General features: G+C 45.8%; 2 protein-coding genes across 3 annotated transcripts in view; one reads left to right on the top strand and one right to left on the bottom strand.

The window, feature by feature from the left end:
• The window catches only part of DESI1 (desumoylating isopeptidase 1), a 32,651-nt gene extending 17,988 nt beyond the window's left edge, over nt 1-14,663 (bottom strand). The window contains exons 1-3 of the mRNA XM_040407083.1: nt 14,429-14,663; nt 14,190-14,211; nt 9,808-9,877 (exon numbers count right to left, since the gene is read on the bottom strand). Of these exons, the coding sequence (XP_040263017.1) occupies nt 9,808-9,877; nt 14,190-14,211; nt 14,429-14,519 (183 nt within the window). The 5' untranslated portion in view covers nt 14,520-14,663. The remainder of the gene's footprint in view (nt 1-9,807; nt 9,878-14,189; nt 14,212-14,428) is intronic.
• Nucleotides 14,664-14,760: 97 nt separating this feature from the next.
• XRCC6 (X-ray repair cross complementing 6) overlaps nt 14,761-18,368 on the top strand; it is a 68,496-nt gene continuing 64,888 nt past the window's right edge. The window contains exons 1-2 of one of the 2 annotated variants that reach the window (XM_040407081.1): nt 14,761-14,891; nt 17,960-18,053. In XM_040407081.1, the coding sequence (XP_040263015.1) occupies nt 17,972-18,053 (82 nt within the window). In that variant the 5' untranslated portion in view covers nt 14,761-14,891; nt 17,960-17,971. Of the gene's footprint in view, nt 14,892-17,942; nt 18,054-18,368 lie in introns of both variants that reach the window. The other variant, XM_040407082.1, reaches the window with a different exon arrangement.

Here is an 18,368-nt window from a genome sequence, read left to right as displayed (position 1 = left end):
TGTGTTGGATTGTCAATGCAACCCTCTTCTCCCACTCTTCACACACTGATAGCAACACCGCAGGAGAAATGCTAGCACAGGCTTCCAGTATCCGTAGTTTCAGGTGCTGTACATCTCGTATCTTCACAGCATAGACAATTGCCTTCAGATGACCCCAAAGATAAAAGTCTAAGGTGGGTCAGATCGGGAGACCTTGGGGGACATTCAACTGGCCCACGACGACCAATCCACTTTCCAGGAAACTGTTCATCTAGGAATGGTCGGACCTGACACCCATAATGTGGTGGTGCACCATCACATTATGGGTGTCAGTGTCAACTATACATCGCCTATAGTGCTAAATATTTTCAGTCTCCTGAGTATGAATGAGTTGAGGAGATCCCTCACTATGTTACAAGGTCAATGGGGTGGATAACATATGGGAAAGCTGTTGTGTTGGCTTTGCCCATGTGATGTCCCCTGTATATGTGTTAACTGTTGGTGCCTGACGGCACTTGCATTTGGGCACAGTAGATCTGAATAGTAACGATTTGTTTGTGGTATGCATGCACATCTCATTGGTCAATGGTCGGCACAGGTCATGACGCGGCTCTTTATGCGTCTGACCTGACTTTACCTTTTCCAAGATGGCGGTTTGTGCAGGAGTACTAGGCACTTGTGGGCATTAATCTATCGCGAGGCTTTGTTATGACACTGACAGGACGTGATTACCTAGCCATGCACGTACTTTGCTTTCGGATGACGCAAATGCGTCCGGGTCTTTGGCGCATGCGCACTTGACCGCACACGTGTTTGTCTGTCGGATGACGTACTCATCGGACGCATGCGCATCCGGGATTCTAAGACGCTGACTTTGGCAATGGAGTTACATCGGGAATATGTAAGTTGCTTGATTATGTGCTTGTATCCATTCCCCATGATAGAAGTGTGGTAATAGCTCTCTATTTTAACCAGTTGTTATCTGGGTGATTGCACATGTGCACTTTATATATATCAGAATTTTGTATTTATTCACATAATGAATTATGATATACAATTGTATCACGGCTCTATTTTATGATTATGCACTGTGTTCACTAGACTTACATATGTACACGTATATATTTTTTTATATGTCACTTGTACAGGCATGGGTTAATGCTAATTATGCTTGATGATGTCATTTCCTCACACTATAAGGGCTCATGCACACGTTCAGTATACTGGCCGTTTTATGAGTTCAGTATGCGGTACATATACTGAACCATTCATTTCAATGGTTCAGCAAAAAATACTGAAGTGTCTCCGTGTGCATTCCGTTTCAGTATTTCCGTACCGTGAAAAGATAGAACATGTCCTATTCTTGTCCGCAAATCACGGTGCTTGGCTCCATTCAAGTCAATGGGTTCGCAAAAAAAACGGAACACATACGGAAATGCATCCGTATCCGTTCCGTTTTTGCTGAACCATCTATTGAAAATGTTATGCCCAGCCCAATTTTTTCTATGTAATTATTGTATACTGTATATGGCATACGGAAAAACGGAACGGAAAAACAACGGAAACAAAAAACGGAACAACGGATCCGTAAAAAACGGACCGCAAAACACTGAAAAAGCCATACTGTTGTGTGCATGAGCCCCAAGTATGTTCAGTTTGCATTGTTACATTGCTTGAGAAAGGCTTCATGTTGGAGCCAAAACGTTGCGTCACTACTGGGTGACTAAACAGTTTTCTTTTTTTACCATACCGGAGTGCTGCTCTATTTTTTTATTTTATTATCCTGGGACGCTTTTCCTATTGGAGCTTGCACCCAATTTTCAAATCAAAAGGTTGGTGCGGCCATTCATTGCATTTATATATATTCACCCGCTCCATTTCTCCATGTAAAAATATCACCCCCACAATCTTTGGTATTATCACATCCTTAAGGGTCTGAACTATTAAAATATAAAAGTATTAATCCCATATGGTGAATACGGTAATGGAAAAAGTCAAAGTGCCCGAATTGTCATATTTTGGTTTCTTCACTTCTCCCCAAAACAAATAAATAAAGAGATCAAAAAGTTAAACACATCCCTATTAGTATCAATAAAAATTACAGATAGGGCCCTTATACAGCATAGATTTTTCAAAGATTTTTTTCAAACATAAAAACATACCAAGAAGTATACAAATTTGGTATTACTGTAATCATACTGACCCACAAAATAAAAAGGTAACATGTCATTTTTAGCGCACAGTGAACATAATAAAAACAAAACCCGTAAAACAATGGCGCAATTTCATTTTTTTTCATTTACATCATCCATAATGTTTCCCAACTTCCTAATACATCATATGGAATATTAAATGGTGTCATTACAAAAGTACAATTTGTCTAGCAAAAAAAAAAAAAGCCCTCATACAGCTATGTTAAAGGGTTTCTGTCACCAGAAATTCTGTTATGTAGCTGACTGACATTAGCGATGGGCTAATGTCAGCAGTACATAACAATGGGCTTTATAACTCCCTGCCTGCCGCCGTTTTCTTAAAATAAACACTTCAAATATGCTAATGAGCCTTTAGGTGCTATGAGGGCGTTGCTTCAGCACCTAGAGGCTTGGTCCACTCACCCTTTGTCACGCCCAGGTCCCATTGATTAACTGGCGAGTTCTCCTCTTCGTCCAGTAAATCCCGCGCCTGTGCCGTCCCGTTTACTATTCGGCGCAGGCGCAGTGAGTGGAGGACGCGCTCCTGCTGCCGGCCTCACTCACTGCGCAGGCGCCGGCCGCTTAGTATTCGGAGCCTGCGCAGTGAGCGAAGCCGGCACAGGCGCAATGAGTGAAGCCGGCAGCAGGAGCGTGTCCTTCACTCACTGCGCCGCATAGTAAAAGGGACAGCGCAGGCGGGATTTACTGGACGAAGAGGAGAACTCGCCAGTTAATCAATGGGACCTGGGCGTGTCAAAGGGTGAGTGGACCGAGCCTCTAGGTGCTGAAGCAACACCCTCATAGCACCTAAAGGCTCATTAGCATATTTTAAATGGCGGCAGGCAGAGACTTATAAAAGTCCATTGTTATTTACTGCTGACATTAGCACATCGCTAATGTCAGTCAGCTACATAACAGAATTTCTAATGACAGAAACCCTTTAACTGAAAAATAAAAATGTTATGGCTCTTGGAAGGTGAAGGGTGGGGTGAAACAAAAAAATAAATAAATAATTGTTTATGATGCTAAGCGGTTAATATCTGCGGCTGCACGGTAATAATTGTTTCTTGGGTTTCCTGTTTGGGCTAATTAGTAAATTCGGCTTCCTTACTGAGATTTGGTTTTGGCTGAGGCTACTTTCACATTAGTGTTTTCATTTCCGCTATTGAGATCAGTCATAAGATCTCAATAGCGGAAGAAAACGCTTCAGTTTTGTCCCCATTCATTGTCAAAGGGGACAAAACTGAACTGAACGAAACAGAATGCACCAAAATGCATTTCGTTCCGTTTGGTTGTGCTCCCATTTTCTGACCACGATGTGGTGCGGAGCAAGACACAATAGAAAACGGATCAGTCCCCCATTGACATTCAATGGTGTTCATGACGGATCCGTCATGGCTATAGAAGACATAATACAACCGGATCCGTTCATGATGGATGCATGCGGTTGTATTACACCACACAACAAAAAAAAAAAAAAAACTTTTCGTCTGCTACTGGGCAAAAAACATTTGTCCTATACTAAATTGAGTGTGCGGATTACAAATCCGAAGTCAGAATTATAGCGCGTCACAAAATTTTCCTATGAATAAGTATGCCTAAAGGAATTAAGCACTTGGAAAGCATTGAATAATTTTGAACAGAACGAGTTTTACTCCAACAATTAACATCAAAGTTTGCGTAGAAAAACTGTGTATGAAAATTTAATGGAATAACAAAATTTCAAAAAGTCTAGTTTTTCAGTTTAAAAGTCTTACTTGAGCAAGGCCCAGTACTGTTAAAAGTAATTCAGGCATCTGCTTTTGCGTTCGTGAACGGTCATATTTTCCTGTTGCAAAAACCAGCAGTAGTCCCCCATCATGTTGGGATTCCAGCGGCCTTGATACCTGTTCTCCATTGTAGAAATATTTTGGAACCGCTCTCCATGTTCGTCACTTTCGTGTCCCAAATTGGGTGGCAAAAAGTCAAGATGGGAATGTAAGAAATGCACTTTCAATGACATTCGGCAGCCAAGTTGTTCATATGCTGTAAGCATGTTGTCTACTAATTCAGCTTAGTTTGCAGCTCGTCTGTTCCCAAAGAAGTTCTGCACAACTAGCACAAATGCATCCCAAGCTGCAAGACGCACTCGCTTTGTCAGATTCTTGCGCTGATCATAAGTAGTCTATTTGCCACATATGTAGCAGAAATTGTTTGGATCATTAACACATTTGTGTTTATTCATCTTAAGTTTCAAAACTGAGATCACTATATCAAAATGTGACCACGGCATTTGCGCAGTCCGGAAGCGGAAGTCGCGCACTTCCGCTCCGGTAACAACGTTCCCCGGCTGAGATCGGGGAACCTGTTACATTGATCTAATAGGCTGAAGCCTCAAGCAGGCTTCGGTGCCTATTAGAAGGCTATACCAATACAGGGCACTAGGTGGCAGCATTGTATTGGTACAGTGCAAATGAAGTGTTCAATGGTGTCTTTATAGACATCAATGAACACAATAGGCAATCTAATGATTGCCAGTTATTATCACCCAAGGTGACTTTGAAAATAAGTTTTTGCAAATAAAAAAAAATAAAAAGTTCAAATCACCTCCCTTTCCTTAAGGCCTCATGCACACGAACGTTTTTTTTTCACGGTCCGCAAAAACAGGGTCCGTAGGTCCGTGATCCGTGACCGTTTTTTCGTCCGTGGGTCTTCCTTGATTTTTGGCGGATCCACGGACATGAAAAAAAAGTCATTTTGGTGTCCGCCTGGCCGTGCGGAGCCAAACGGATCCGTCCTGAATTACAATGCAAGTCAATGGGGACGGATCCGTTTGACGTTGACACAATATGGTGCCATTTCAAACGGATCCGTCCCCATTGACTTTCAATGTAAAGTCCGGAGTCCCTTTTATACCATCAGATCGGAGTTTTCTCCAATCCGATGGTATATTTTAACTTGAAGCGTCCCCATCACCATGGGAACGCCTCTATGTTAGAATATACTGTCGGATATGAGTTAGATCGTGAAACCTCATTTCCGACAGTATATTCTAACACAGAGGCGTTCCCATGGTGATGGGGACGCTTCTAGTTAGAATATACTACAAACTGTGTACATGACTGCCCCCTGCTGCCTAGCAGCATCCGATCTCTTACAGGGGGCCGTGATCAGCACAATTAACCCCTCAGGTGCCGCACCTGAAGGGGTTAATTGTACTATCATATCCCCCTGTAAGAGATCAGGGCTGCCAGGCAGCAGGGGGCAGACCCCCCCCCCCCCCCCCCAGTTTGAATATCATTGGTGGCCAGTGCGGCCCCCCCCCCCCCCCCTTCCTCCATTGTAATAAATCGTTGGTGGCACAGTGCGCGCCCCCCCCTTCCTCCCTCTATTGTAATAATTCGTTGGTGGCACAGTGTGCCCCCCCCCCCCGCCTCCCCCCCCTTCCTCCCTCTATTGTAATAATTCGTTGGTGGCACAGTGTGCGCCCCCCCCCCCCCCCTTCCTCCCTCTATTGTAATAAATCGTTGGTGGCAATCATTGGCCCCCCTCCCTCTATAGCATTTTCAACATTGGTGGCCAGTGTGCGGCCACCCATCTTGCGCCCCCCCCGATCATTGGTGGCAGCGGGTTACTAGCAATAGTACAAGATTCATACTTACCTGGGAGCTGTGATGTTCGTGTCCGGCCGGGAGCTCCTCCTACTGGTAAGTGACGGTTCATTTAGCAATGCGCCGCACAGACCTGTCACTGTCACTTACCAGTAGGTGGAGCTCCCGGCCGGACACGAACATCGCAGCAGCAGGTAAGTATTAATCTTCTACTATTGTACTATTGCTAAGTAACCATGGCAACGAGGACTGTAGTAGCGTCCTGGTTGCCATGGTTACCGATCGGAGCCCCAGCGAATAAACTGGGACTCCGATCGGAACTCCGCTGCCACCAATGATGATGGGGGGGAGGGGGGGGGGAGATGGGAGGCTGCACACTGGCCACCAACGTTGTTAATGCTATAGAGGGGGGGGGGCAATGGGGGGCGCACACTGTGCCACCAACGATTTATTACAATAGAGGGAGGAAGGGGGGGGGGGGGCGCACACTGTGCCACCAACGAATTATTACAATAGAGGGAGGGGGGGGGCCGCACTGGCCACCAATGATATTCAAACTGGGGAGGGGGGGGGGAGGGTCTGCCCACTGCTGCCTGGCAGCCCTGATCTCTTACAGGGGGATATGATAGTACAATTAACCCTTTCAGGTGCCGCACCTGAAGGGGTTAATTGTGCTGATGAAGGCCCCCTGTAAGAGATCGGGTGCTGCCAGGCAGCAGGGGGCAGTCTTGTACACAGTTTGTAGTGTATTCTAACTAGAAGCGTCCCCATCACCATGGGAACGCTTCTGTGTTAGAATATACTGTCGGTTCTGAGTTTTCACGAAGTGAAAACTCAGCTTTGAAAAAGCTTTTATGCAGACGGATCTTCGGATCCGTCTGTATAAAAACTAAACTACGGCCACGGATCACGGACACGGATGCCAATCTTGTGTGCATCCGTGTTCTTTCACGGACCCATTGACTTGAATGGGTCCGTGAACCGTTGGCCGTGAAAAAAATAGGACAGGTCATATTTTTTTCACGGCCAGGAAACACGGATCACGGATGCGGCTGCAAAACGGTGCATTTTCCGATTTTTCCACGGACCCATTGAAAGTCAATGGGTCCGCGAAAAAAAACGGAAAACGGCACAACGGCCACGGGTGCACACAACGGTCGTGTGCATGAGGCCTAAAGGGAATCTGTCACTAGCAATTTACCTTTTTTTTTTTTTTTCCATGAATCCATGTTTAACAGAGTACCTTTTTTCCATCTGTCTGATTCTTTTGATTGTCAGTCTTGTCATTTCTTCAAAAACTCGATTCTTATGATATGTAAATGACGCTGTAAGGAGCCCAGAGGGGCGTTCTTCTTTCTCCACGGTGCCCAGGAACGCCCCTCTGAAGTGCCGTGCCCGGCAAAATTTGAAAACTAATAACGCCTCCAAGTTCATCTAAATCGCCTCCCAGAGGCGCGGCTAAGTGCTCAACACCCCCCCTCCTCAGCGCCGCGCTCTGCGGAAAACACCCCGATCCTCCTCTCGCCGGCATCCCAAATCCCGCGCAGGCGCAGTGCCGGCGATTGCCTGCGCTATGATGAGATGAGTGACGGCACTGCGCCTGCGCGGGATTTGGGATGCCGGCGAGAGGAGGATCGGGGTGTTTGCCGCAGAGCGCGGCGCTGAGGAGGGGGGGTGTTAAGCACTTAGCCGCGCCTCTGGGAGGCGATTTAGAGGAGTTATTAGTTTTCAAATTTTGCCGGGCACGGCACTTCAGAGGGGCGTTCCTGGGCACCGTGGAGAAAGAAGAAAGCCCCTCTGGGCTCCTTACAGCGTCATTTACATATCATAAGAATCGATTTTTTGAAGAAATGACAAGACTGACAATCAAAAGAATAAGACAGATGGAAAAAAGGTACTCTGTTAAACATGGATTCATGAAAAAAATAAAAATTGGTAAATTGCTAGTGACAGATTCACTTTTAAAGGGTTTCTGTCACCCCACAAAACTCTTTTTTTTTTTTTTTTGGATAGTTAGATTCCTTATAGGGCGATATAGGAGAATATAATAGTCTTACTTACTTTCATGCGGCCGATTCTTTATAAAACGAAGTTTTATAATATGTAAATGAGGGCTCTACCAGCAAGTAGGGCGTCTACTTGCTGGTAGCCGCAGCAGCAATCCGCCCCCTTGCCGTGTTGATTGACAGGGCCAGCCGGGATCTCCTCCTCCGGCCGGCCCTGTCAGTAATTCAAAAATCGCGCGCCTCTGGTCATTCGGCGCAGGCGCTCTGAGATGAGGAGGCTCGTCTCCTCAGTGCGCCTGCGCCGATGACATCACCGAAAGAGAAGACGTCATCGGCGCAGGCGCACTGAGGGAGTGCTGAGGAGACAAGCCTCCTCATCTCAGAGCGCCTGCGCCGAATGACCAGAGGCGCGCGATTTTTGAATTACTGACAGGGCCGGCCGGAGGAGGAGATCCCGGCTGGCCCTGTCAATCAACACGGCGAGGGGGCGGATTGCTGCTGCGGCTACCAGCAAGTAGACGCCCTACTTGCTGGTAGAGCCCTCATTTACATATTATAAAACTTTGTTTTATACAGAATCGGCCGCATGAAAGTAAGTAAGACTATTATATTCTCCTATATCGCCCTATAAGGAATCTAACTATCCAAAAAAATAAAAATGAGTTTTGTGGGGTGACAGAAACCCTTTAAAATAAAAAGAATTATACAATAAAAACGTATCACCGTGTGCGAAAATACCCATACTATTAAAATATAACAATATTAATGGCATATGGCTAATGGCATAACGGGAAAAAATATATAAAAACAGCCAATTTGCCAGTTTGTCACTTCAACTACCCAATAATTTTTTAAATAAAAAGTGATCAGAAAGTCACACACACTTCAAATTGGTATCACTTAAAAGAACAGATCGTCCCACAAAAAATAAGCCCCGTACACATAACTACAAAAAAAGTTATAGGGGTCAGAATATTGTTATAAACATTTTTTTCCCCTCAAAAGGTTTAAAAAAAAAAAAAAAAAATCTGTATTAAAACACAGGAAAAATGATACAAGTGTGATATCGTTGTAACCGTACTGACCTGGAGAATGAAGATAACAGGTCAATTTTACCGCATAGTGTACAGTGTAAAAAAATAAACCTTTATCAGAATTGCGTTTTTTCCTAATTCTACCCCATTTGGAATTTTTCCCTGCTTCCTACTACATGGTATGCAACTGTAAATGGTGCCATTAGAAAGTACAACTTTTCCCGCAAAAAATAAGCCCTCATAAGGCTATGTGAATGGAAAAAAAAAAAAGTTAGGACTATGGGAAGGCGGGGAGTGAAAAACTAAAATGCAAAAATGGAAAATCCCAGGGTCATTAAAGGGGTAAAAATCTAGACGTGTCAGCAAATTCAGAGTTCATATTTGGAATCAGCGCGCTCATTTTAGCATAAGGGTACTTTCACACTTGCATTTTTCTTTTCTGGCATGGAGTTCCGTCCTAGGGGCTCTATACGAACTGATCAGTTTTATCCCCATACATTCTGAATGGAGAGAAATCCGTTCAGGATGCATCAGGATGTCTTCAGTTCAGTCTTTTTGACTGATGAGGACAGAGATAAAACCGCAGAATGCTACAATTTTATCTCCGGCCCAAAAAGCTGAACACTTGCCTGAATGCCGGATCCGGCATTTTTTTTCCATAGGAATGTATTAGTGCCGGATTCGGCATTCAAAATACCGGATGGGTCCTTCCGGTCTGCGCATGGATCACACTGCCGCAAGCGTTAAAGAAGCCTAAATCACATATTTTTCTCTCTTGTTGCGCGGTGTTATTGTAACGGAAGCGTTTTTTGCAGATCCACGACGGATCCGCAAAAAAACGCTAATGTGAAAGTAGCCTTACAAATATTGATTACACCTAATTGAGAATTGTATTTTATTTTCTGTTGTGATTTTTGTAATAACAGCAAAACCACATTTATTTTTTTATATGAAAACATGCGTTATGGATATCTGCAATTCTAAAAAGATGTCAGTCAGTTCTTACCGGCACACAGCTAGTGATGCCTCCCCCACCATAGAAAAATTCTTCTTTGAAAACAATAATGGAGGTATGCCTGGAAAACAAACCAAAAACTGATAAGCTTCAAAAGATGTGTCAATTCTGTGTTTTCTAAGTTTTAAACTCTTCAACTATTTGTAATACTTGATTTTTTCCTTGCCATATAAACTTTCTGCATGAGTGTAACAGCATGGCGTCAGGCTGCCCAGTCATGATCTGCCCAGTCATCTTATACAGAGAATTGCTCCCCCTGCTGGACTCTGTGCTTACAGCAGACAGTATGGATCATGACAACCCTGCTTAGGCCATAAAATAGTTTTGAAGATAGGAGTTGTTCCTAATTATTTTTCTACCTTTGTATGAAAAATATCTTACGGAGAACCGGTCACCTCTCTATTTTTGGTACACACTGAAAGGATTTTGTTGTAATAAACTTTGTGATCAAAAGATATTGTAGAGAAGCAGAATGGTCATTTTGACTAATTTCCCGCCATCTAGGCTGTTCTGACCTAGCTGTTAGGAGATGCTGGGAGCAGAGGTTACATGAGGGCACAGCCACACAGTGAACAGGCACCGGACGGCCCAGAAAGACCCCCAGTAGAGAGGATCAATGGATCTGATGACAAGCACAAGCAGCTCCCATAGTTCGTTGTCCACATCCACACATGGGTGGCTCCTTCAGTACACTAGAACTGGAAATGGTCCAGGGAGAAGGACATTTGGGGTCACAGCGCCCATTACAAGTCCCGCCATTGGCAGCCAGCCACCGTCGCCTTTGTTTGCAGTGGTGTCTTGAATGAGAAACCTGGACTGCTACGGACTGGAACTGTATTGTCTTTACTAACAAATCCTGGTTCTGTTAGGGATGCCATGACTGTCGGCGTTGAGTATGAAGGCCTCGTGGTGAGCATTTCAATCCTGCCTTCGCTGTGGAGCGACACACTGCCCCAACTGCTAGTGTGATGATCGTAGGAGCAATGGTATATGACAGTCGGTTGCCCCTAGTAGTGATATGAGGGACACGAAGGCCTCTTTCATAAAGGTGTCGCGTGTGAGGGCCGGCGGGTGCGTTGCGGGAAAATGCGCGATTTTTCCGCGCGAGTGCGAAGCGGTTTAATGCGTTTTGCACACACGTGAGAAAAATAATAAAAATCGGCATGTTTGGTACCCAGACCCGAACTTCTTCACAGAAGTTCAGGTTTGGGAATCGGTGTTGCTAGGATTTTATGCTAAGTAAATTAGGGATGGAGGGGTTAAAAATAAAAATAAATAAAAATAAAATAAAAATAATAATTTTATTTGCCTCATCCTCTTATTCGCGCAGCCCGGCTTCTATTCTTTCTTCTTCAAGGACCTGGGAGAAAAGGACATTTGGTGACGTCACTGTGCTCATCACATGGTCCATCACTGTGGTGATGGACCATGTGATGAGCGCAATGACGTCACCAAAAGGTCCTTTTCCTTCCAGGTCCTCAAAGAAGAAGCAAAAAGAAGACGAGCCGGATGAGGAGAGTTAAATTATTATTATTATTTTTTTTTTAACCCCTCCATCCCAAAATTACTTAGCATTCTGTATTAAGAATGCTATTACTTTCCCTTATAACCATGTTATAAGGGAAAATAATAAAATCTACACAACCTTGAACCCAAACCCGAACTTCTGTGAAGAAGTCTGGGTTCAGGTCTGGGTACCAAACATGCCAATTTTTCTCACGCGCGTGGAAAACGCATTAAAACGCTTTGCACTCGCCGTGAAAATTCGGGCATTTTCCCACAACACCCGTGTGAAAGAGGCCTATGAGTGTGCCAGATCTACAGGACCAGCTGCAAAAACTGTGGGTAAATGTGCCACAGTTTACCATACAAACATGTATCTCATCTTGCTACAAGTGTCACAATGGGGTACTAGAGCCTCCTTTCAATTGTACAGTTTTCCTCAATAAACTTACCCTTTATCTGTAATATTATAATCACTTTCATACACCGTTACATTCACAAATACAAAGTTTCATTGAATTCCAACAACTCCTTCTCGGCATGTTATTTTTTTTTTGTCTATGAGTATTTCATGTCCATGCACTGTCTGTTTTAACAACACGGACTCATACAATTCAATAAGGTTATACACACCTAAATCCATTTTTTTAAAAATTAAGGGGGTCATTTATTATCCAGAAATAGGTGTATTTCTGGAGCAGACTGCGGAGCAAATAACCTTTGTGCCGCACTCCACGATTCTCCCTGCTGACGCCAGGTCTAAAAAAAATGGGCGTGGCGAACGCCAGCAGGCCCATCTCGTTCATAATTTTCCACGTCTGTTTTAGCCTTAAGGCAGCAAGGAAGCTGGCTTACGTGTAGACTGGTGCTGGATGAGCACACGTTATATAAAGGCCGGCGCCTCTTCATTACTTTGGCGGATTCACCGCCAGATATAGGGGTTATTAAGACCGGCGTCTAAAATACCGGTCTTAATAAAGGACCCCCTAAGTGTCTCTTGTGAGATAATCACTGCATGCCCTATTCTCATGCATTTCTGCAGACCCAACTCCCCCCTTAAAGTATAAGGGGGGGTGAAAAAATGGACAGAACATGGATGTCATCTGTGTGCTGTTTTTCACACGTTTGATGCCAAGTGACAATGAAAAAACCTCAGGAAACTATTTTTTCATGCAATCAATGGAAGACAAATGGATGAAAAAGATGGACACATGGAACTCAAAGGGATACTACACAATAAGGCCTCATGCACACGGCCGTTGTGCAGCCGTTCCATGCATTGGGGACCACAATTTGCGGTCTCCAATGCACGGGCAACGTTCGTGCGGCGGCCGGGACGGATCCAGGCCCATTCAACTTGAATGGGTCTGTGATCCGTGCGCGCCGCAAAAAAATAGAACATGTTCTATTTTTTAACAGTGTGGAGGCATGGCCAGGAACACCACAGAAGCACTCCATAGTGCTTCTGTGGAGTTCCGATCCGTGCTTCCGTTCCGCATGTCTGTGATTGCGATTCCATTCAAGTGAATGAGTCCGCATCTGTGTATTGCGGACCCGCCGTATGCGGGCCGCAATACGACCAGGGGCACACAACGGCCGTGTGCATGAGCCCTAAGTGTGTAAAATAGTCATGTGATGATGCCCTAATTAAGTCAGTTTTCTGGTATGACTCCATTAAGAAGACTGCACTCAGCATGAAGCCCCCGGACACTTATTCTAGCACCTATAACATTTTATATGTCAGTGAGTGGACATAACTTTCACTTGACAGGTCATTAGGTTTATCAGACACTGCCACCATTAATGACCTGTGCCCAGCGCCATGTCAGTGAATAGCTACTGCTTGTTGCAGTGTGTTTATATATTCCTGCTTCTGACTGGGAGACATTGTATGACATATATACCATATAAATATTATACCAGGCAGCTTACCCGGGATAAGTAGTCAACCATTTCTAACAGGCTTCGGCAGGGAGCTGAACCTCCATGAGGAGACCAGTTCTGCATGGAGACTTACTGGATGCACTCCAGGGTCTGGAGACCTAGGCCACGTTCGTTGCGACATGATGAGCCGGCACAAATGCCGGTTGTCGGCTGAACCAAGTCTGGCCAAAACCCTGCATTTATGCCAGATAGCAGCCGGATCACCACTGGATACCATTATACTTAATAGGAATCTGACAGTGATCTGTAGAATCCGACAATGCCGGATCCTGCTGGAAACGTTCACTGGAGATGTGAATGTGGCCTTTTTGACAATGAAAGGAATAGGTAAAAGAGATATTTCCCAAGAAAGAGAACCATCTCGCCAGCGCCACCTATTGGAAGGGGCTCCAGATGAGTCACGATCCAACTTTCCAACAAGCCTTGGGAAGGAACATAGCCATGCCAGATATCCATCCATAGACAGCCGTTTCAGGGTGCTTGTCCCTCATCAGTACGGAGTAGGATTCTGGCTGGCCCAGTGCAATGTCTTGGAGGTGGGTTAGGCAGAAAGCTGAATCTCCTTAAAGAGACCAGTCATGTATTGAGACTTATTGGAAGTACTTCATGTCTCCATACAGGACTGGTCTTTTTAAGGAGATTCAGCCTCAGCCGCTTCCAAGACATCGCACTGAGCCAGCCAGAATCCTACTCCGTACTGATGAGGAGCAAGTACCCTGAAACAGCTGTCATGATGGACATTCCCTTGTCAGATCCCTGGCTTATTGGAAAGTCGCATCTTGACTCATAGGGGGCACATCCAGTAGGTGGCGCTGGTGAGAGGGTTCTTAGGAGATACCTCTTAGAATAGCCAACAAGAGTCACACAGGAGTCTACACCTAAAAATTCAGGCATGCCAAGGTGCTAAAAACAAGATAGCCACTTACCAGATACCTTCCAGCTGTTTACCTGTAAGAAGGAAAGAAAGAGATGATGTCAGTAACAGGATGTAACCCAGAGCTCTGGCTCCATTACTGAAGAGCTTTCTAGGATTCTCCCACAGCTGTCTGCCGGTGACACTAGGTGGCAGCAACGAGCAAGGATGACACAAGCAGTCAGGTTACTGCCATGTTCCTCAAGACACTCATTCAGGTGACATTTATACAGGAGCTAAGACATAACATACCGAGCATGACGGGACTGAGCCGGCGGGCGAGGCCCCGAGAGAGGTCATACACGTAGAGCTGCACAAGCTGGGGCCCCTGAGGAGATTCCATGGTGACACTACAATTCCTCACAGTCACCACGGCCTTGAAATACAGTCTGACAGCCCGGCAACGCAAGGCGGGACTACTTTCTACTGGACACGCCCACAGCGGTGAGGCCAGCCAATCAACGTGACCGGCAAGAGAGCCACAACGCGCAAGCTAGCGGAAACAAAACAGTGTGGGTAGGACACGCCTATTTGCAATGTCACGACCAATGAGAACGACGATGTGTCAGGAATGAAACGTGCTGATGCATCCTGCCCCGCCCTCTAGCGCTGTCGCCGGGTAATGACGTTCGCCGCCTGAAGTCACTGAAAGTCGGGCCAGGAAAAGGGAGCGCGAGCCCTTGTGGTTGGCGGGAAGTGGGTCTTACCTCCCGAGGTACATATTGCGCGGTGGTCCGCACCATGAGGCGGATCTTCTGTCTCTAGCTCTGTGCGAGGACAGTCACACATGCAGGGGGCTGATGGGCACCTGAATCTTAATGGAGACTGTAATTGTGACCTTTCCTGCCATCTACTGCACTGTATGCCCAGCTCTCAGAGGCGGCACCAGGCACCCTCAAACGACGGCCCTCCAGCTGTTGTAAAACTACAACTCCCACAATGCCTTGCTGTAGGCTGATACCTGTAGTGGCTGTTCGGGCATGCTGGGAGTTGTAGTTTTGCAACAGCTGGAGGGCCGCAGTTTGAGGATGCCTGGGGTAGACACTGACTCGCTGGGGGAGATTTATCAAAATTGGTGTAAAGTAAAACTGGCTTAGTTGCCCATAGCGACCAATCAGATTCCACCTTTCATTTTCCGAAGGAGCTGTGAAAAATAAAAGGTGGAGTCTGATTAGTTGCTATGGACAACTAAGCCAGTTCTACTTTACACCAGTTTTGATAAATCTTCTGTTACAAACATTTTCCAGTTGTGATATTCCCTTCATTATTATGGTGCCCTCTAGTGTTTAATCTGTATAATAATGTGGACGTTCACTTACTGAGGTGCTCAGTTCCATCCTTCTATAGGACTAGTGATCTAATGGTCACATGATTAAAGGGGTCGACACTTCAGCAAATGGTATTGATCATGTAGACAAAGTTAATACAGGGGCCCCCAAGCCCACCACCCGGCGCCGGCCTGCAACTAACTATATTTTGGTGGCTCCGTGGCGGGCGGCTTACAGCGCTAAGCGGATGGACTAATGGAAAGAGGCTGAGCCAGGCGAGCCACACTGCAGCGGGGCCCGCGGCCGCTCTGAGCCCCTCTCTGCCCCCAGTGGCTGCTGGAGCTTGCTGCCGCACGAGCACGTCTTTGCGTCTGTGACGTTGCCAGCACCGCCCCCAGAGAAGAAGAAGGAGCGAGCGCCAGCCAGCCACTGCCAGGGGATCCCTCCCTCACCGTGGCTGCCGTGGTTCAACTTCTGCCCACACACGGCCAAGGTACAAATAACAAGATCTCACCCGTCCCAGTGGTAGCAGAGATGTGCTATTGTGTTGGTGGGGGTTAGAATGGGAGATGTGCATGTGCTGGAGAAATGTGCCATGGGGGGGCCTTATTGTTTTTTGCCCCAGGGCCCCATTTCACCTAGAACTGGCCCTGTACAAGGCACTTACTAATTTATTTGATTGTCCATTTTGCCTCCTTTGCTGACATTTTTCCTTCACATTACACACTGCTCGTTTCCATTGGTATGACCATCCTGCAATCCGGCAGCGGTGGCCGTGCTTCAATGGGGCTGAGCCGTGCCAGGTGACATAGTCGTGAAGTCACTGGCCTGCAGGAAGCAGCGAGAAGGCCACACTGCTCCAAGTGCTGCTGCCTTCTCAAACAGCTAATCTGGCTGTATACAGGATCATAATCCCTGACGAGCAGAGAGGAGGATGAGGCAACTCTTTAGCTCCGTGCTCTGAAGTAACTTGTCCTGCTGTGTGATTAGGACAGGTTCTGTGTGTACTAATAGGACGGCGGCCATTTTATTTCCTCTGATGATTGCTCCCTAGACAAAACAAGGCATTATAACTAATGAAAGGTATTTGGGAATATATTTATAATTAGGGCTGCAGCTGTCGATTATTTTAATAATCAAGTATTCTATTGATTAATCCAACGAATAATCGAGTACTCTAATAAGAAAAAATCAAATTAAAAGAACATTTTCCTTTATAAAAACTCATCAGTCCCCCCGTGTCGTCAGTCCTAAGCGCCATCATGTCCCCTCCGTGCATCAGCCCCTTCACGCCATGTCCCCCAGTGCCATCAGACCCCCCCCCCCCCCCCCCCCCCCCCCCCCCCCCCCCCCCCCCCCCCCCCCCCCCCCCCCCCCCCCGCAGCGTCTTCTTCCTCCCAACATTCACTGGGACCTGACGTCAGGCAGCGCACACTGACGATGTGTGCACCCCAGGGCGGTGCTGACGGTAGACCACGGAGCGGTGAGTGATAGGGTTTCACTCACGCTCCATGGTCACATGATCAAAACGAATCCTCGATACAGGAAAACTGCATCAAGGATTTTTTTGTGTCTTACATCGAGTAATAGTTGCAGCCCTATTTGTAATAAAGTAATATTAAAGTATTTTCAGTAATTTTATTTTCTTTATTCCTGGAGAGCCCCTTTAATTCATGTTTAATGCATAAAAAAAAAATTATGCAACAGTTTCACTTTTTAAATGACACCAACAAATGTACTTTAACAAACTTACTAATATAGTATCATTCTGAAAGCGGCAATATTGTCTCAATTTCAGAGCTGCTGCTGCAGTCCAGGAAGCTCCACTTCCATGTTTATTCCAATATGGCAGAGAGCTTCCCCCCTTTCGTCCATGATGAATTTGAAGCCGACACCCCGCTGACATGCTGGTCACCCCTTCCATTGTATAGTGGACAGGGCTGGTTACTGCTGCTACCATTGAAGTGAGAGCAGTGCTGCAGTACCCGCTCTGTCCACTACACAACGGGCGGCGCTGTAAAAACAGCTGCTCAGTGGCAGTCAGATAGTAATGGTCTATCCTGAGGGTAGACCAGCACTTGTAAAATCCTGGACAGCCCCTTTACCTTTATTAGGTAGAATTTCTAATGTAAATGGAATAGAACAACAGTCTAGGTTACAAAGTATTTTCATATGTCCGGGGACAGAAAGCTACGTACATGTACAACAGTGAAGCATGTGATGTCTGCCTGAGTCTGACAGGTTAACAAAAACTTTGCAGATTTTTCTGCATCTGAAACTGTTCTGTTCATCCGATTTCTTGCATTTCTACAATCGCCATTCATATGAATGAGGCAGTTGCAGAAATTTCTGCAACAGATCTGCCGCATGTGAATTCACCATAATTGGGCGATAAATGAGGGATTGTGATCCCTTGTACAGCTCACTTATAGACTGCATACTCCATTTTGCACTTAAGTATTTTCAAAGTTTACATTACTGTATGTTTAGGTTATTAGATACGCATTTCTTGCAGATATCTGAAACAATGGCTGACTGGGGAGCATACTATGTTAAAGACCAGGGTGATGAGGATGAAGAACAGGAAGATGGAGAAGCAGAACCTGGTGGTAAGGGTCCTTAAAGAAGGACATTCTTGAGTCATCAGTTTTTTAGATTGGGGGGATCTGACACCCGACGTTCCCACCAATCAGCTGTTCCCTACAGCCTTCGGTGCCAGAATGAACGCTTTAAACATTGAACTCTGCTGGTGTACTCCAGCTCAGCTGCCACGGACTTGTATGGGAGCTGGGATGCAGTAACCCCTCACAGCCACTACGCTTTGAATGGACCTGTGCTTCCATTCAAAGTGTTAGCGCTGCAGGGTACAGATCACACCTGCCATCCCACAAGGATGGGTCATCAGTATCATTAACCTGGAAAAC

The sequence above is a fragment of the Bufo bufo genome, chromosome 9 (assembly GCF_905171765.1).
Source record: "Bufo bufo chromosome 9, aBufBuf1.1, whole genome shotgun sequence".
Classification (NCBI taxonomy): domain Eukaryota; kingdom Metazoa; phylum Chordata; class Amphibia; order Anura; family Bufonidae; genus Bufo; species Bufo bufo.
Note: the sequence above shows the minus strand (reverse complement) of the source record. Positions and strands in the feature narration are given on the sequence as shown.